Raw genomic sequence first — 19,180 nt, 5'->3', positions numbered from 1 at the left:
TTCTTAGTAGCAACTTGAAGTTTGTTGAAAATTTTGTAGGAAAGAAAAATACTCAAGGCTCTAAAAAGACTACTTAAATCAAAGTTGGCCTTAAATTACCTAGAGGGCATGATTAATGATCCTCTACAAATCATAGACTGTATTTGTTCATGTCCAATGAACCAATGAAGTGATTTCTTTTTGGATGTTTCCATTGAAATTTTCAGCAGTTCTACTGGTAACACGTGTTAACTGAAGTCCACATTGATTGCTCTTGATGTCTCTGAATTCCTTATTTTTGTCCTGATACGTAAAGATGGCTGTGGGATTTCTTAATAGGAGGACTTTAGACAACAAACAGACACCAGTCATTCGTGGCTGAAAGGAAGGCCAATGGAACATGTAAATGCATTTGCATCACCAATATATTGAAGATCATCTCCAAGTCAACTAGAAAGAACAAGAAAAACAAATTGACTATAGTCAATATTAAAGCTCTATTTATTAATTTAAATGTCTTTGTTACTTGTATGTTTTTCTAGGACTTAGAAGATCATCCTCAAAAACCAAAAATGAAGTTCACACTCACACGCCGGTGCTTGGTACTCTTCATCTTTCTAAATGTAAGTAAAACATCATTTAAGCTAATCAAGAATGCTGAAAATAGAGTGTATGAATGAATGGGCATTTGCAAGGGTAGACATCTTGTCAAAACCAAGTTCCACAAGCCAAGACTAAGTTCCTCAAAACTATCATTTTCTTTGTGTTTTGTTAAGAGATCCCTGCTCTGAACTTTCACAATTTAGATTACTATTATGGTTCACTGAGAAATGTGAACTTTGTTTACAAAAATTTAGCATTAACTTGAGAGAGATCTCCACATTATCTTAGAAATTAACATGGAAAGTCAATAATGTTCTTGGGTAAAATGTTTTTCATGTTAGACATGGATTTGAAACAATTTCAAAATTATGAGTCTTCATAGACCAATGTCATGCCATAACTCTCTAACCTTTTAAATCATGTCCAATTTATGTAATTTTTATACAATTTTATTCCTAAAAGGTTAGCAAGTAGCCAGAACTGCAGTTATCCTAGAAAATACTCTCAAGGCCTATTTACTTGTGTTGATTTTGCTAATCCACCATCACATCAATTTCCACAGCACATGAAAGAGAGATGGGTAAATTTTATATAAACAAATTAGGAGTTGTCTTGATCCTTATCCTTTCTAGCACATCAGAAGAATATTGGCCAGTGAATTATAGCTGGTAATAAAAATCAGTCAGTACCTGATATTATACTCACCCAAATAAAACTTGTCCAGGGTTCCAGGATTTACATTATTAATTAATGTGTTGTCTGAGGCTTACAGTTTTGCATAAACTGTTTCTCTTAACATATTTCAGGGGAAAATATTAGAAATATTTCACAAATGTTCATCTAATTTTAAGGGAATTTTTATTTTGTAATCTTATACATCAAATAAATGGCTTATGGTATGATTGTTAAAGTAGCCTTTTTGTATCCACTTGGATATTGAGTAGAGTCTATTTTATTATGCAAGATTGTCATTATTTTAAACTTTAGATAAAATACAGTATAATTTGCTTTAAGTATAATTTAAGTATAATTACTTTTAAGTAATCTAGTATAAATGCAGGTAACTTCATGTCATTGTAAATATAATAAAAACAAATAAATAATTACACAGTAAATACAGTAAAAAAACAAGAATATTATAGGAACTACTAGCATATTTTAATTTTGTCTATAAATGCCTAAGGTGAAATTCTATAGTTACAGAAATGGTGGTATATTCCATTCATAATTTATACTGTTCTTTTTAGAGCTTAAATTAAATCCTATGCAATCAATTATATGGAAATATTTCTAGATAATTTTATTTCATAAACCATGTAATTATATTAGACATTGATAGAAGAAAAACTGAAGTAGCTTACTAGATATAGAAATTACAGTTTGGGTACTGCCATCTTTTTTATCATAAAGACTACAGCTCATTTTTGGTGTATTAAAATTAAAGTAGACCACTTCTATTCAAAACTTTTACCTAACATACCTTAAAATTCAGAGATTAAAAGAATTTCATGTATTTGAGCCATGGACAGAAATGTTTTATGGTTTGTGGGCATCTCTTTGCTAGCAAATGTACTGCACAGGGCACTTGAGTGGCTCTGTGCTCTCTTTGCTGTGACAAACAGGAATTACTTCTCTATCTTTTATTTGGATCATATATTTGATTTGAAGAGTTTTCCCATAAAAAATTTTTGAAATGTCAGTTTGCTTCTAAAACATTCATCGTGTTCCACATTGATACTCCTCCCAGAAAAGTAATTTTTTTAAAAAGTGGCATTGATTTTAATTACCATAAAATATTACCTCTTCAATATATTACTGTGAAAAACACTACCAGTATATTCGTTGAATTTTACCAATCTGATTTCCAAATGCTCTTTAAAATATCAGTTTGCCACCCCATTCCATGAGCCTCAATCTACATTAAGCAAAATCACCCACTCACTTCCTCTCCCTTATCTGCAGTAATGCAGTAGGCTTAGAACAGTGCTTGACACATAGTGAGCACTCAAAAAAGTGTAGTGATGATGATGATTATAACAATAATGATGAAGGCATAGAAAAACTAGATTCTTCTGAGAAGCATTTTGTTGTTGCTGTTAATTAAACTGTATTCCCTAATTTGCTTAGAATTTATCATTATGCAATAGCTTTGTTATTTATATAACTCGTAAGTAGAAATTACATAGGATACCAACCATCTGATCCTACCTGGAAGAACCAGGGTTAACACTTTACAAAGTTCTGTTTTATCCTTCATTATTTTGAAAGGTATAAGAAACTGAAAACTACAAATAACAAATAATTCCAACATCTACACTGTCATTATTAAGGATGGTGACATCAAAATCCTATTGGTTATGTCAATTTGTGGGTTCTAGAATCATGTTCCTTTTAGAGTAGTTCTTTCTGTGGTAATCATTAGGAATTTTTCCCTTCAGCACTGCAGCATGGGTTCCCACGTTCATTAGGTTTGAACCACTGCAGAGATGGACCATTTCTTAAAGTTTTACATAGAACAGTCCTGTAATTGTTTTGTCTCTGTGCTTCTAGAAATCACCTGTAACACAAAAGTAGCCTGGTTGTCTTACATCAAAGTAAGAATTGCTTGAGTATATGGCCATTCAAACCAGATTTGAACTTCATGATTAGTGTGTACAAAACCTAGAATGTAAGCCCCATGAGGGCAAGGACCTTGCCAGTCTTGTTCACTGATAACTCTCCAGTACATAGAACAGTACCTGGCATGTGGGAAGCAAAGTATTTATTAACGAAAAGAACCAATGGTGTTTCAGCTGAGGACTGCAGGTATTGGTGGCAGCTTGGTGGCCGTATGTGTGGCGCCATTTACTTGAACCTTTAGGAGTGACATCACATATACGGCGGCTAAACTGCTACATAGGACAACAATTAAGAGCTTGTTTTTTGTTTTGCTTTGGAAAAATCATGTAAGGTGGCTTGTATGCAAATTTTGAACACCAGTCTTTATCCACAAAAACAATGTGCCCTTAATATCTCATCTCTATACTCATGTGAGCATAAAATATTTATTTATGCCCCCAAATATATATATATAAACATATATATAAATATAATACTTATGATAAGTAAAATATCTTTAAGTCTTTCACATTGTTTGGTAGTCTTACCTAATCACTACTGCTTCTATTTTGCCTAATATTGCTGAGAACTATATACTACCTCACTAGCCATTTTTATTGGTACAAAATCATCAACAAAAAGTTTATATGTCCAGTGAACTTCATAAAATTTGTATATGTATTATTTTAAGCAGTAGTAACTCCATTATTGGAAATATATATTATATATATGTATATATAAAAGAGTTAGCTATCTTTATCTACTTGATAGACAGCATGCCTCAATGTGTCTGTTATTTTCAGAAGAAATCCACTGAAACATTCAGTTACCACTGGAAAAATTCCATCGTCAATGCTCACACACGAACCAGATGAGGAGCGGACTCAGATTACTATGGCTCATCTACGACAGACAGAAGTTCTAATTTCTCATTCCTTCAGTGTTGAAACAATCTCTATTGAACCAGGCTCCAAACCAAGTTCACTGGAGTTTGTTTCAATATTGCAAGAATGATAAGATTGATGCTACTATCGTCTACACCTGCTCTTTCCGATGGTCATATCTATACTGTTATTGATGTTAAAACTGCATTAAAGCAAATAATACTGTAATTGAAAATACAAGCACAGGGTTTTCCTCTTGATATCCTTGCACATAATGCTTCCCCATGGCTTCCATGAATTTCCATCTAGCACAGGAACATTTCTTAGCTGGTTGCCCAGTCCACGTAAAGATAGAATTCAGAATGTTACTTCTGGAAGGAATGCCAAACTTAAACTAAATAGTCCCTAATGTCTCAAATATCTAATATAAGTGACAGAAAGTATGTGTATATATATATATATACATATATATATATATATATGACAATACATTCCATCTTCTCATTTGATTTGAATATGAGAAAATGAACCAGAAATAAATAATATATCAAGTGATAATTCTCATGTCAATTAAAGATTCTAAGAATAGAGCTACAAAGAATCTAAAATAGGTGCATAAGGTTAACCTATAATTAATATCTCTTATTGGGAGGCCACAATGATCTATTAAATACCATGGTTATGTGATCTTCAGTGAGATCATTAAAACACACACAGATGCATGCATTCATACAAATTTAGACTAATACAATCCAAAATAAAGCCTTAAAATGAAATCTCTTCGAAATATATACTTTTTACTCCCAAACCACATTCCAGTTCCTGAAGGAATATCTGAGCAGTTGATGATTGATGGTTCTTTACTTTTAACAAAATTTCTGGTGTCAGAAAATATTTTATAATGTTGGTCTTTCTTGCTAGTCTGTAAGCTCCATGAGGGCAGGATCTATGCTTGTTTTATTCAGCAGTGTATTCTCAGCGTCTAGCATAATGCTTGGCTTATCAGGTTTAATGAATATTTGCTGATTTATTGGTCTTAAAGCCAGTAAGATAGAGTCATATGACAACAGAATGATATTCAAATACATTGGTATAGGATTTGTACATTTTAAATAATTTCTGTCTGTACATTAATTTCTCTTTTCTCTGTCATACATTCAAGAGGCATTAGGATTGGAAATAATCCTAATATTTAAAAAGTAGCATCAGCTGTATTCAGAGTAAGTGTCCATCTAGGGCTATAACAGTAATAAGTACTCACCCTCTTCTGTTGCAAGTAATTTCTACTTAGATGGCTTGCTGGCACCTTTAGATAAAGTACAAAAGAGAACTTACCTTCTTCCCATAGTAAGGTTTTCCTTTCCCAAGTTCTCCTTTCTTGGAGCACTCCCATTTTTTCCTATTATATAGGTTAAAATATCAGAGCTATTTGACTATTACTGTTCTCCATTCCTTATATTCAAATGTATGTTTTTATTATTTGAACAAGTGCTGAGGGTTGTGCTCCCCTGTTCTCTCATGCAGTGGTCTAGTCCATGCCTTCTGCTTCCTGGCTTCCTCCGCAGCTCTGATCTATGGACATCTCATGCCCACCACATGAATTTTACTAGCACTCTCCTTTCCCAATCTTCTCTGATCAAAAACCTGCATGACATCTTTATTTTATTGTCATGTTTTAATAATATTAGATAAAATGTACTGAGCCTTTCATTGCACCATGCACTTAGTGTTCATCTTTTCAGAGCTCTGTATTATCTGATTTTCCTTGACTCCATTTCTTACTAACCCCCAAAGATGCTCTCCTCCAAGGATGGTTTCCATACAGTGTCTTACACATGCCATTTCCCACCTCTGGGACTTAGATGCATTCCTTTCCCCCTAGCCAAAAAGCCTTCCCTCTCCTCTGCCTGTGCAGCCACTCAAAGTCCAATTCAAATTCAAATTCAAAGTCCCTGACCATTCTTATTCCATGCCCTCTGTCTGTTCTGAGTTTTTGTTGTATTATTCATTGTACAGTTTAGCATTTAGCCCCATGCTATCTTATAGGACAGGATGCCATGTCTACACAACATACACTGAAAAACACTGCAGTTCTGCTATGAGTAGCCTGATGTATACAAGTCAACTTAATAAAAGTGAGTTTGTTTTAGAGACTGTAAGAAATAGAGGAAAGTACATTACACTATTTTTGCCACCAATACATTTGGAGAAACTTCAATCTGAGAATAATTTAGACAGAATAAGGCCAAATAAAAATGTGTTTAACAGGTGTGTTAGAGCAAGGAGTATTCTTAACTTCAGAAGAAGAATAGTCAGTGCAGACTGAAGCTTTCAGTCTTCTTCAAAAAATTCTCTATGCAGAACATGGATATAGAAAATAACAGATTCAAGCACCACCAAAAACATCATGGCCATGAAAGAAATTGAAATCTACACAAATACAATTTAGGATGATGTGTTAGACGGTGATCATGACCAATGCAGCCTGTATCAAAAATGCAGAAATGCTAAGAGAAATATTTAAGATTTACATTGATTTTCAGCAGTGAAATAAATTACCCTGTGTAGGTCATATACTGATGAAACCAATTTAAAGATATTAAGGCCAATTATCCAACACAGACTATCTCAGAAGAACAGATTTTTTTGTTTTATGGAATAGCAAGTGAATTTTTGGCAGTGTACATAATCTAAGCACAAATTTTTAAAAAGCTGAAATAATTCAATATAAAAGCTTATTTATTGCACGAATATATCTATTTTTAATAGCATGACTCATGGTTATTAGAAGTTCCAAAGAAGGCAAAATTGATTTAATATTAGTGTTTTTTGGAAATCAGGTTATTTGTTTTGTTTACTTCTAAACTTTACAGTGATAATAAAATTAAAAGTCTTATATGATAAAGAGGTGCATGAGTTTGGGTGGGTTCTATACATTTTCAGTAGTGAATAGAACGAATGCAAATATGAAATTTGCAGGTAGAAGTTGTAGATGAAGTATAAATATACTTTTTAGTTATGAAGAAAAATATCCTACATGGAGACCATCAATAATTGTTGCTCATGAAGGGAAATGTTTTCAAACTTTTTGATTGTTTCATTTTTTTTTCTATTACACCCATTCCTGCTCTCTATAAGTAACTGATTTTTCTTTTTAATACAGCACCCAACCCCAGTTCTTCCTGCTACTTCAAATGACACCTATCCTCCCAATATGGAGTCCGAGCCATTTCTGTACGTCCTAGGACGAAAGAAAATGTCAGATGCTCAGTACAAATGCTATGACCGCATGCAGCAGTTACCCCCATACCAAGGAGAAGGTAAAAAGAAGGATGTATGCAAACATGATTTCAAACATCATTAAAGCCTTATTTTCTTCTGTGGATAAATATGTGTTGGCTAATTTTAATATGCCAGCAGTTTTAACAGTGGTTTTCAAGCTATGGTATGTTTGTGTATTTCATGCTAGAGACATGTCTACTTTCTTTACCCAAGTTCACCCAACTGGTTTTGGGCTAACAACTGAACTTCTTGACAAAATTATTACAATAACTCAGTATTCATGCCTGGCAAGTAGGAACAATACAGGATTAAGTGATGGAGGAATTGGAAAATGACAGGAAGGGAAGTGGAAAATGGTGGGCAGAGAATTAGCCCCAGGTGAATCCTGTCAAAACCATGTCTTGGTTGGGTTAATTAGGCAGTATCTTCCCTTAACTGTCAATTGGTTGGCAACTCCTGCTATTCCTTCCTCTTTTCTACCCACATTTCCCAGAGGAATTAGAAAAAGCTCTCTCCTAGGCAGAGGCATTGTTTACCTATCACCTTCTCTAGAATACTCTGACTGTTCAAATGTTTTCAGGGCCAGGCACATTCTATTAGCTATAGAAGGCTATGTGATGGCCAGACATTACTACTTCCATTTCAGTTCTCTGCCCTGTCCCCTAAAGCATTTGAAAAGTCCCAACGAGATTTCTACACCGTTGTATATTCTAAGATAACACTGCTTGGTAGGGTGGAAAATCTTCTAAGTATATTCTATTTCTACAAATTGTTTGCCTTCAAATAGTTAAAGTTTTAATTTCTAATTCCTATTTTTACCATTTTCCTTTATTTTCTTTTTGTTTTGTTTTGTTTTTTACCATTTTCCTTTAAACAAAACTCAAGACCATTAAAAGACAGATACATGTTATTCTTCTGTCTGTGGTAGTTTCAGTGTTTTTTAAGAACCTGAAAAGTCATTAGATGCAACTCTGCCCAAAGACAAACCATTCCTCTGAAGTAAATGAAACAACAGAAACACAAAATTTATTTTCAGAGGCCAGGTGAGAGCAGCCTCCTTCACTTCAGTATTAATCATTTTGGAAGCTTGAATTTTTGTACTATGATCATTATTTTAAGATTTTTTTCTTTTCTTTTTTCTTTTTTCTCTCTTCTTTCTTTCTTTTGACTGACTTCAAAGACTGAGTCTTATTCTTTTGAATAGCTTTATAGAGGCAGATCTTCATGTTTTAAGGTAGATTAAATTTTGAAAGCAGTGAGAAACCACTCGGAGCCAATGTTGATAAATACAAAAACTGCTCAAACTGAGCATTATTTTAGCCACTGACAAAGTGTGATTCTAAAATAATAAGACTAGTTATGTAAGTGATCTATTAACTATCTACAAATGCATCTCCAATAGGAATTTTGAACAATTAAACTTTAAACCCTTGGATTAAGAATAGAACTATCCAAGGGATGGTGGCTCAGTCAGTTAAGGATCTGACTCCTGATTTCGGCTCAGGGTCCTGGGATTGAGACCCATGTCATCAGGCTCCTCGCTCAGCAGGGAATCTGCTTGAGATTTTTTTTCTCCCTTACCCTCTGCCTCTTCCCTGCTCTTGTGCATGCATGTGGACTCTTGTCTCTCTCTCTCAAATAAATAAATAAATCTTAAAAAAAAAAAAAAGAATAGAACTATCCAAGGCAACCCCTCTTAAGGTTAATGGTTAGTTGCATCTATCTGTTCCATAGCCATATCGTTTTTTCAAGGTAAGCCTCTTATCCAGGGGTGATATTGCATATACTTTCACAAGATTTCTTTGCAGCATTTCTGGTGATACATTAAAGGAAAGATTTGGTGGAAAGATTCCATACAGATGACATGTATGTCTTTTGAAAAGCAAATGGAAAAAACCCTATAAAAATGTAAATTTGATTAAGAGTTAGTAAAGTTAATTAATTATCTTTATTTTGTTGCTCTTGTTCTTTTTAATATTTGCAAGTGCACGTAGAGAGCTCCAGAATAACTATTAAATAGTTAGATCCTATTGAACACTGTTAAATCCTGCTGATAATTCTGCAACTTTTTCAAACTTTAATATTAATTTCTTTCTGAATAATCAGGTCCATATTGCAACCGCACCTGGGATGGATGGCTGTGCTGGGATGATACACCGGCTGGAGTATTATCCCATCAGTACTGCCCAGATTATTTTCCAGACTTTGATCCATCAGGTAAAATGTTTATTTTTATTTCATATTTTGCTATGAAGCTTTTTGAAGCTTTTAGAATTTTCAGGGTTCTGAAGAGAAAATCAGATATAAAAGATACCTATCTAATCATATTCTGCATGTTTCAGCACTTTCTGAAGCATTTCCTTACTTGAAATATTACCCAGGTATAGAAATATTTCAAGTTCTCCGTATTTTTTAGGTTACATTACTGGTCAGTTGTGCACGTTGGTCTTAAATTCCAAATAAAAGTTAAAATTTTACACATTTTAAATATTAATATTAAATTTTAATAAAATTTAAATTTTGTTTAACTCTGTGAAGTTTTACTTAAATGTGGTTTAGTAAATGTGTTTTTACTTTTAAGTTTTACTTAAATGTGGTTTAGTAAATGTGTTTTTCAGTTTTCAATTGTCTTCTATTTGGTGACTTATGCAAATACTTGATCTAGACTTTGGGTATACTGGGCTAATATAGAATGCACAATGGAAACCGTGACTTTCAGATTTTCCCAAGATTTGTTTGGTCAATTTCTACCACCTTTCAGATTTTCCTAAGATTTGTTTGGTCAGTTTCTACCACCTTTCCAGGTCAACCAGCCCTTCTGTTTACTTTTGCTCACTGACATGAATGATAGGAGCTTATACTGTGCATAGACCAAAAGTGAAAACATCACTTAAGAAAGAAAACAATTGGGCAGCCCTGGTGGCCCAGCGGTTCCTGTCAGGCTCCCTGCATGGAGTCTGCTTCTTCTTCTGCCTCTCCCCGCCCCCCAACACCCCCGTCTGTCATGAATAAATAAATAAAATCTTAAGAAAGAAAGAAAGAAAGAAAGAAAGAAAGAAAGAAAGAAAGAAAGAAGAAAGAAAGAAAGAAAGAAAAGAAAGAAAAGAAAAGAAAAGAAAAGAAAAGAAAAGAAAAGAAAAGAAAGAAAAGAAAAGAAAAGAAAAGAAAAGAAAAGAAAAGAAAAGAAAAGAAAAGAAAACAATTGTCAAATAGTAAAATCTAGGCAAGAAAGTTTCCAGGATCTAGATTAGAGCAGAGCAATTACTCTTTCCCTGTGTCAATGTTTAAGAGATGCTTTTGGTGCTTCTAACAAGAATGAGATCCAAAATTCTACCCCATTAAAGCTGAGATAATGAAAATGAGATTACAGGGGGCTACTTTAAAACCAGTTCAGGCCAGCCACTTCTGAAAATTCTCATCGTGTAAAGAGGAAGGGCTGAGTGCTCTGCCCTGCTCAGCACTACATTCCTGTAAACTCTAACTCAGTGCTCTTTGATGATCATCTTTCATGATGACTCTTCCCAATAAATGATGCTTTGTTCATCTTGATTTGACAACTACATTAGAGATAACTTGATTGGCATAAAGAGCTTTTCTGCAATTGAGGCTACAAGGCCATTCCAGAGCAGCAATGGGCTCTTGCCAAAGTGGCTATAATTATTGACTAAAAGACAAGTTTTTGGTCAGCAAAATAGGGATTTCCTGGCATAAATCCATTTTATCAGCCTGGTTTTTAGAAAGAACTCTCTCAAGTGGGGGACAAATCCGCTTCAAAAGAAAAACACATCTTAAAAATACCTATATTCAACAAATTGAAATTCTTTAGGACTTCATTGACCCAACAGTATATTTTAATGATAAACAAAACAGTTTAATGAAATGACAGAGATTTCATTTTAGACAAAGTGCTTGGTAAAAGGTAATAATAGAGTGAATAACAGCATTGAAATTCAAAAGAGGCTGGTAGCCTGAAGGAATAAGCTAGAATGTAAAAAGCACATTTAACAAGTAGGTACTTAAGGCATCAAACACTTAATCAGTGTTAATGGCACAGATCCAAGATGGTTAACAAATGGTTTAGGACAATGATTCTCAACCCTGCTACCCTTTGGAATGGGTGAGCCTTTTAAAAATGCTGATGCCTGGATACCTCTTCAGATAAGGAAATTTGAATCTCTGCGAATTGGGCCTGAGAATCTGTAAAAAGCTCCCCCATGTGGATGTGGAGTGAAATAAGAATGCTGTGTTCTTCATGGGGGCAGTCCAAACTTAAAACTATTTCAGAGGGAAATACCAGTATCGAGCACATGCAGAGTGACTCCAGGTTGTGAAGGAACACCAAGCTGTGTAGTGTGAGTAAACGGGAATGTTTGGTTTGGAAAGGGAAGTTAGGGTAGTAGTCATATCCTTTCTTCAGATGTTGAAAGATTTGCCAAGTGGAAGAGGACTCAAATCTTCTAGCTGCAATCGATAAGGAAATGCAGGAAATGCATTTCCAGGAAACCCCTAGATCCAGACTTTAGTAACATCAGAAGAAAATAGTCTCTTCTACAGTCTTGTCTGTGATTAGAATGGACTTTTTCAGGAAGTATACCCCTCCCTCCTCCATAGAATGTATTTTGCCTTATATAGCTAAATAACTCTGTTAAAACTTCCTTTTGATGAAATAATAAGCTACTTTCTGACAATATAATAAATATAAAATGCTTCAATACAAACCACTTTTTAGAAATTGCAACTAAGCTTGGAATGGTCATCATTGACTAATAACATCAGCAAAATCATTGACCAATTGTCAATACCAGTTTTTCTATTCTGTTTAGTCCTAACCCTTTTTTGAAATATTGTTGGTATCCAATGGTGATTCTTTAAATAGTTTTAGTCCAATGATTGTCTCAGCAAATTCACAATTAAAAAATTTTCTATTTAACTTTCTAACACATATACATTAAGCAATGATGGTTCTAACAGGTTGCTTGAAAACATCTTTTGCTTGAAAAATGTGTTTTTTCAGCTGCTTGAAATAATTGTTGGAGTACAATTTGGAGTACATACAAACGAATCTACGGTTCCATACAGTCAACCTAATAAATACATATTGCATATAAATGAAGGAAAGTATGGTCTTGCCATTCTCACATAGTTCCTATCTAAAATAAAAAATGTAAGGTTTGTTTAAAAATACTAGGTATGGTATAGGAAGCACTTTTTAGTGCGATGGACTTGAGAGTAAATCCTAGCTGACCCACTATCTAGTGACTTCAAACTCTCTGCTTCCTGTTTGTAAAATAGAGATGGGAACATTTGCTTTATGTGGCTCTGCTGACAACACATACTAAACAAGACAACACATACTAAAACATCTTGTAAAATGCATGATTCATGGTAGTGTCTATTGACCTATATTCATATTCAAGTTCTATAAAGTGATGAACAATTGTGCAATGGCTCTTAAGCTTTATTTTTCCTTCTTGGTATTTTGAGATAGTAATGTAATAACTGTTATGTTTCATTAACAGAAAAGGTTACAAAATACTGTGATGAAAAAGGGGATTGGTATAAACATCCTGAGAACAATCGAACCTGGTCCAACTATACTATGTGTAATGCTTTCACTCCTGAGAAACTGAAGGTAGGTTCTATTTCAAATCTCAGTATTGGGAGAGAATGCCATTATTTTTACACAGAAATGCATGCATGACTATAAAACACCTGCTACTGAAAAGCTAACCTATTCTATAGAAGGAAATCAGATCATGGCCTGTGAGTTCTAGGGACTCTATGAAGTAGCATTAGAGAAAATGATATTTTACTTCTTGGTTGGCACTTAGTGTCAAAGAGTTCCTCGAGCATATAGAATCAGGTCATTTATAGTGAGGGAAATAGTGTCCATAGAAGAGATGATGGGATTCCCCCAGATGCTACACATCAGGCAGCATTTCCAGGGACTTTCTAAGATCTCTCTTCTACCGAAAGAGTTCCAGAATTATAGATTTTTTTCCCAAGTCACAAAGTTGACAGTTGCTCCCCCCCTTTCCTGCCCCAAGAGGCCCATTATAGTTTTACTATCAGGACTTGAAGGAACCCTTAGAATAAGGCTTCTTATCAGCCAGTTGATACAGGTGTGGCAGTTTAGTCTGTTCTGATTTGTTGGAATTTATGTCTTAGTGCCTATTAAATATTTGTAATATCATCTCTGCTTGGAAGCATTTAAGCCAACGGAAAAAAATCCAGATACCTACCTACTCTCCAAATGCATGAGAAATCTGAAAAAAAGAATCCCTAAGCCGACAATCAGCCTCTTCTCCCCATGTTGCTGGGAGAAACGGTGGATCAGTACTTAACCACACAGGCTATCCCTGAGCAGCCCTGGCGTTGCAACAGAAATCTGTTGTTTCCTTCAAAGACAGGCCTGTATGCTAAATAATTACTAAGTTGGAAGCTAAAAGCACATCACTACTTCTGTTAATTATAGAGCGGATTTAGGAGTATAGAAAATTTTCCTTTATTAAAAACAAAACAAGCAAGAACAAAAAGCAAACAAGATGAATAGGTAGCTTAGAGACCAGCTGGCTAGAGACTAGGGGAGTATCTTGTCACAGGCACAGGCTGGGGGCACCAAAGCCTGTTCCCCTTTACAAATTACTTAGTCACCTCTGAGAATCAGATGCATGTCTACATCCTAATGGAGAGCTATTTACTTAATAAGATCTGATTGAAACTCCATGTCACCAAATAAGGAATTCCTGAATGAGGGCTGATTATGATTTTACAGAAAAAAATAGTAAACTTGTTAACTGAATTGTTACAAAGAGTGCAGACCCAAATAAATAATTCTTAGTGCTGCCATATTTGTCATCTTCTCACTCTGGCCACATCTGAGATAGTAATAAAATATTTTAAGAGTTAATGTTCCCCTCCACACACCTAACATAATGGTCGAAATTCTTTGCACAAATCTTCCAGCTACCAACAGGCAAAAAATATATGTTTTTCAAAGAAACCAACTTAGTATTTTTAAAAAAGTGTTTCTCAGTCTTAAGAATGACACCAAGAATGGCAACTAAATTATGAGCTGTTGGTTTAATCTTACACATTTAGACAACTTTGTTTCAGAAGAGTAAATATTTTTAAAGTATTCTGGAGGCAACTGAAAGAAAATGAATTAAGTTATATAAAGTTTTCTTAGAAATAAATATACAGAGATAAAAATAAAGTCATGACAGAGGATAGAGTCATGGGTATATATCCAAATTAAAAACAGTATTTTAAATGGCAAGGGGATTCTATATGGTGAATTCCTTAAAAGGAAGAACTCATAGAATGTGCCACTCATGGTTTTGTCTAGTGGAGAAGTTAGAAAAGTAGCCAGAAAGTGAATTGGTGGGAGAAAAGTTAGGAGATGAGTATTTGTTTCCTTGCAAAGATTCCTAAATATTTTCTAAGAAAGAGAGTATAAGCTATTTTGAAGTCCTTAACATCTCTAGCTATAAGCCAACTATTCCAACCTTGTAATCATTTGTGCAAGGATAAACAGGGTGCTATTAGGAGAGTAGTATACTGAAAGTGTCAAATAATATGTAAATACCCCATCAACTGGTTCAACAGCCACAATTCAAGAGAGGTTGATTAATTCATTTTGAAATTTCAATGCCTAGAAAGGCAATATTTGTTTCTGTCCAGCAATAATACATATCACCAAACAAAAGGCTCTGCATGCTTTGAGGGCCTTTTAGCAGAATCAGTGCTTCAATATCAGGTTCTTCACAAGGAAATTGATAAGAATCAAATGTTGAAGCCTAATGATTTGTACATAAATGCCACATTTCTCCCAGGAATTAAAAAACTTCACAGAAATTATCCAACATATCTACACTGCATTTGTATCATCTGCTCTGTTGATTACTAAGTGATGTCAGTTTTTGCTTTATGCTTCATGTGGTTTGAGTTTATATTATTAGGTTAATAGAAATTAAAAATCGCTCTGTCTTCCTGAATTAGCATCTGGACCTGTATGACACCAGTTTTCTTGTGGTTAGTGTTTACCCAGATCAGCTTTTCTCATCCTTTTATGGTCAATATTTCTGTATCCCAGTAGTTAATGATGTTTCTTATAAGCAGCATATAACTGTTTGAAAAATCATTGACTTTGACCAAATTATTTTAGAGATGAGGACTACTGAGACCTAGAGAGGTGAACTGACTTATGAGAGTCACACAAAGATTTAAGGATGAGTACTCTGAGTAAAGAATAGCTCTGATAAAAAAAAAAAAAAAGAATAGCTCTGATGACTCCAGTCTTAGATTCTTCCCACCCTATCATGCATATTCTAATATAACTGATAATCTTATAATATTTAACCTCTTAATCCCAAATATTATGATTCAATATAATTTAATTATCTGAAACATTTCTTACCCTTCTGGTAGATTTTTTAAAGGATGAGAACAGTTGTTGATTTACACTAATATTAAAAATAGAAACTATTTTCCCTCCTCTACTATCATTTATTTGCCTGTTTATTTTTATAACTGTTCCGTTCTTGTTGTTTCAGAATGCATATGTTCTGTACTACTTGGCTATTGTGGGCCATTCTTTGTCGATTTTCACCTTGGTGATTTCGCTGGGGATTTTCGTGTTTTTCAAGTAAGTAGCCTCATAGCATCTGCTTTTTATTTTCTTCTTTAAGGTACTGAAATAAATGGCAAACTGCAAGAGTTAGGGGAAGGGTGTGATCCTCTGCAAACCACAAGAGAAATACAACACTGGGAGTTATGAAATAGCACGGAAAATGAAATTAATTAAAACATGCTTTTTAACCCCATCTCTGAGGAAAATAAGATGGATTCATATAATTTTCAAAGGCAGTGTGGCTCCTTCCCAGTATGAAACAGTCCTATAAACCCCATAAGGACATTGTATTAAAATGTGGAAGGCTAAGCTCCACTCACAGTGGTTAAGGTTGCAGGAAGTATTGAGGAGACGCTCTTCTTTTACCTCTATCCTAAATATGGAGGCCATGGCCAGAAGCTCAAATGTACCTTGCCTAATTATGAGTTGTATCACAGGCAGATTTGGCCAGAAGAGAAGTGTTGCTATTTGGCCAGAAAAGAAGTGTTGCTAGTGAGACCAGGATAGTGTTTAGCCATAGAAGGAAGGTAAGGCTCCCTTCTGGCCCTGACTCACTCAGCTGGGACCAAGGAGAATCTCTGGAAGAAGAGTCAAGTGTCAATGTTTTACCCACGAAAACAGCATTTTAACTGCAGTTATAGTCTAAGACACTGTGAGGAGTAAAATCCCAATGAGATTTCTATTCTGAGACCATGTCTATGCACTTGATTGCATTATCTATGGCAAAATGATTAAGTTGATATAATACTGATTTTGTAATAATGGAGAATTTGAAGCTTTGAGTCTGTTTTTTTAGGAATGACTTCATCATGCATGTGAGATAGTAATATATATTAAATTCAGGCCTAGAAACATCCTAAATTTGCTGTGATTTCTTTAAATCAAAGGCATCATAAGTCACTATATCCCTTTCCTGAAAATTCTGACAAATTTCTACACTACTCTTTCCTTCAAGTAATACTTTCTGTAGCTGTGGTGGTATTATACAAATGGTTAAGAAAAGTTCCTTCATAGGTTCAGACTACAAATAATCCTCCACATTTTAAAGATGTGATAATGCAGGACGGATGCCTGGGTGGCTCAGCGGTTGAGCATCTGCCTTCAGCTCAGAGCCTGATCCTGGGATCAAGGATCCAGTACACATGGGGCTCCTTGCACGGAGTCTGCTTCTCCCTCTTCCTGTGTCTCTGCCTCTGTGTCTCTCTCTTTCTCTTTCTGTCTCTCATGAGTAAATAAATAAAATCTTAAAAAAAAATGTGATAATGTAACTAAATATACAGTGATTCATACATAGTATAACAAATTTGGTTTTTGTTAAGATATTATCATGATAATACTAAAGAAAATTAAGCCAAGAGGTATAAGCACTCCCTGAACACAACTACTATTTTTCCCTTGATCCTTTTTATCTTTTTTTAAGATTTTATTTATTTATTCATGAGAGACACAGAGAGGGAGAGAGAGACAGAGACACAGGCAGAGGGAGAAGCAGGCTCCATGCAGGGAGCCTGACATGGGACTGGATCCCGGGTCCCCAGGATCACGCCCAGGGCCGAAGGCGGCACCAAACTGCTGAGCTACTCGGGCTGCCCTCCCTTTTTAATCTTTGTCTTCATCTTATACCATTATCATATTATGTCTATATCTTACATAGTCAAGGTTCTTATTCTGATCAAGCAATGTAACTGGGTAGAATTTTTTTGTTAAGTGATTAATAATAAATAAATAATAATTTAAATAAACAGAGAATTACCTCCTTCCATATATGGTTTAACAGGAGAAAGATATAAACAAAGCAACAAGATATAGGGGATTAATTACTAGAATTAGACTAGAAGAGCATTTTCAATTATAATCAGAATATAGCAGAGTAAACACATAGCATGATTAATCTTGGAATGTCTATTCATTTTTCAATTGCACTTGGCCACGGTGAATAAATACATCATCATGGCTCCCATACAACTTTGATTAAAAAGTCTGTCACTAAAAGTCTAACCTTTAAAAATTTTAATATAACCATAGAAAAAAATTGAAAGGAAAAAAATTGAAAGAACAGCCCCCAAATTTGTAATGATGCAACTAATAAATGTATTCAGGAGTTTAAAGATAAAAAATGTCAACGGGACATTTCTTAGTTTTTTATTTCTTTAGTCACTTAAATAAGTGATGAGATGTGAGAGCCAAATCAGCAAAGAAAATAAAAATATTACTTCTACATTCATTTCTATTTTAAGCCACTGAAGATGTGTGTTTAAAAGTGCAGCGCATAAGCAAAGTAAAATATTTCTCAACTCCACTTAGACCCAGAACAAAGTTAATCTGGCCAAACCTTCAAGCAAATTTGGGGGCAGATTGTCTAGAAAGCACCTAATTTTGTCCTACTGTCTCTCAGTTCCAAAAGCCTACCAAACAGCAACTTAAATCTTGGGAGGAAAACTAAGTCTTATTGATTTATAATCTGAATACAGTAATGGGAAAGCAGAAACTGAAATAGCTTGTTCTCCAGAGCACACACAACAAGAGACAAATAGGTTATGAAAAACATACATGCTGAGATATCAAATATTCAAATCTGAAAGAAGTCACATCTGATTTTTATACTTGTTTTTAATTTTATCTTAAGCCTATCCAAACTAAAAATACCAAGGGCATACATTTTCTTAAAATTAAAGTATTAAAAAATTAAAGTATGTTTCTGAATCTTTGGATTTTTTTCTATACATTTGCATTTCATAAATATTAAAAGCAAAAAATAAAAGGTAATTCTAATCTATCACTGGATTTTATCTTTTAATTAGCAACATTTTCCCAGAATTGTTTTCAGATGTTCAACACCACCCTTAAGGTCTTTACTGCTTATTACAATGGAAGCTTTTATGATTTATGCACTTAAATGGCATCGTCTGTGTGAAACCTGAGCAAAAATATAATCATCACTCCCTTGCTTAATTCTACATTCCCAGGCTTGAGTTATTTTTGCAAAATCCAATCAATTTCATAAAACTTTCAAGAAATCAAAATGAGGAGTTACACCCAGCTCCACTTTTGAAACCTAATGCCCCATTCATAATCATCTCTTTGAAATCTCTCTCTTAACTCATAAAATGTGCCTTATAGTGTCTATAAAAAGGAATAACCCTCCAGGTGTCCCCCTCAAACCAGCAGGCTAAGAAAGCCTGCAGAGGAATTTAAAGTTACT

The 19,180-nt window shown here is 34.4% G+C and overlaps 1 protein-coding gene across 1 annotated transcript in view; it reads left to right on the top strand.

The window, feature by feature from the left end:
• The first annotated feature begins 551 nt into the window (after positions 1 to 551).
• CALCR (calcitonin receptor) overlaps positions 552 to 19,180 on the top strand; it is a 58,760-nt gene continuing 40,131 nt past the window's right edge. Inside the window, exons 1-5 of the mRNA XM_055307252.1 lie at positions 552 to 602; positions 7,228 to 7,384; positions 9,453 to 9,563; positions 12,866 to 12,978; positions 15,902 to 15,993. Of these exons, the coding sequence (XP_055163227.1) occupies positions 552 to 602; positions 7,228 to 7,384; positions 9,453 to 9,563; positions 12,866 to 12,978; positions 15,902 to 15,993 (524 nt within the window). The remainder of the gene's footprint in view (positions 603 to 7,227; positions 7,385 to 9,452; positions 9,564 to 12,865; positions 12,979 to 15,901; positions 15,994 to 19,180) is intronic.

The sequence above is a fragment of the Nyctereutes procyonoides genome, unplaced genomic scaffold (assembly GCF_905146905.1).
Source record: "Nyctereutes procyonoides isolate TBG_1078 unplaced genomic scaffold, NYPRO_anot_genome, whole genome shotgun sequence".
NCBI lineage: Eukaryota > Metazoa > Chordata > Mammalia > Carnivora > Canidae > Nyctereutes > Nyctereutes procyonoides.
This window is presented reverse-complemented; position numbering and strand designations above follow the sequence as displayed.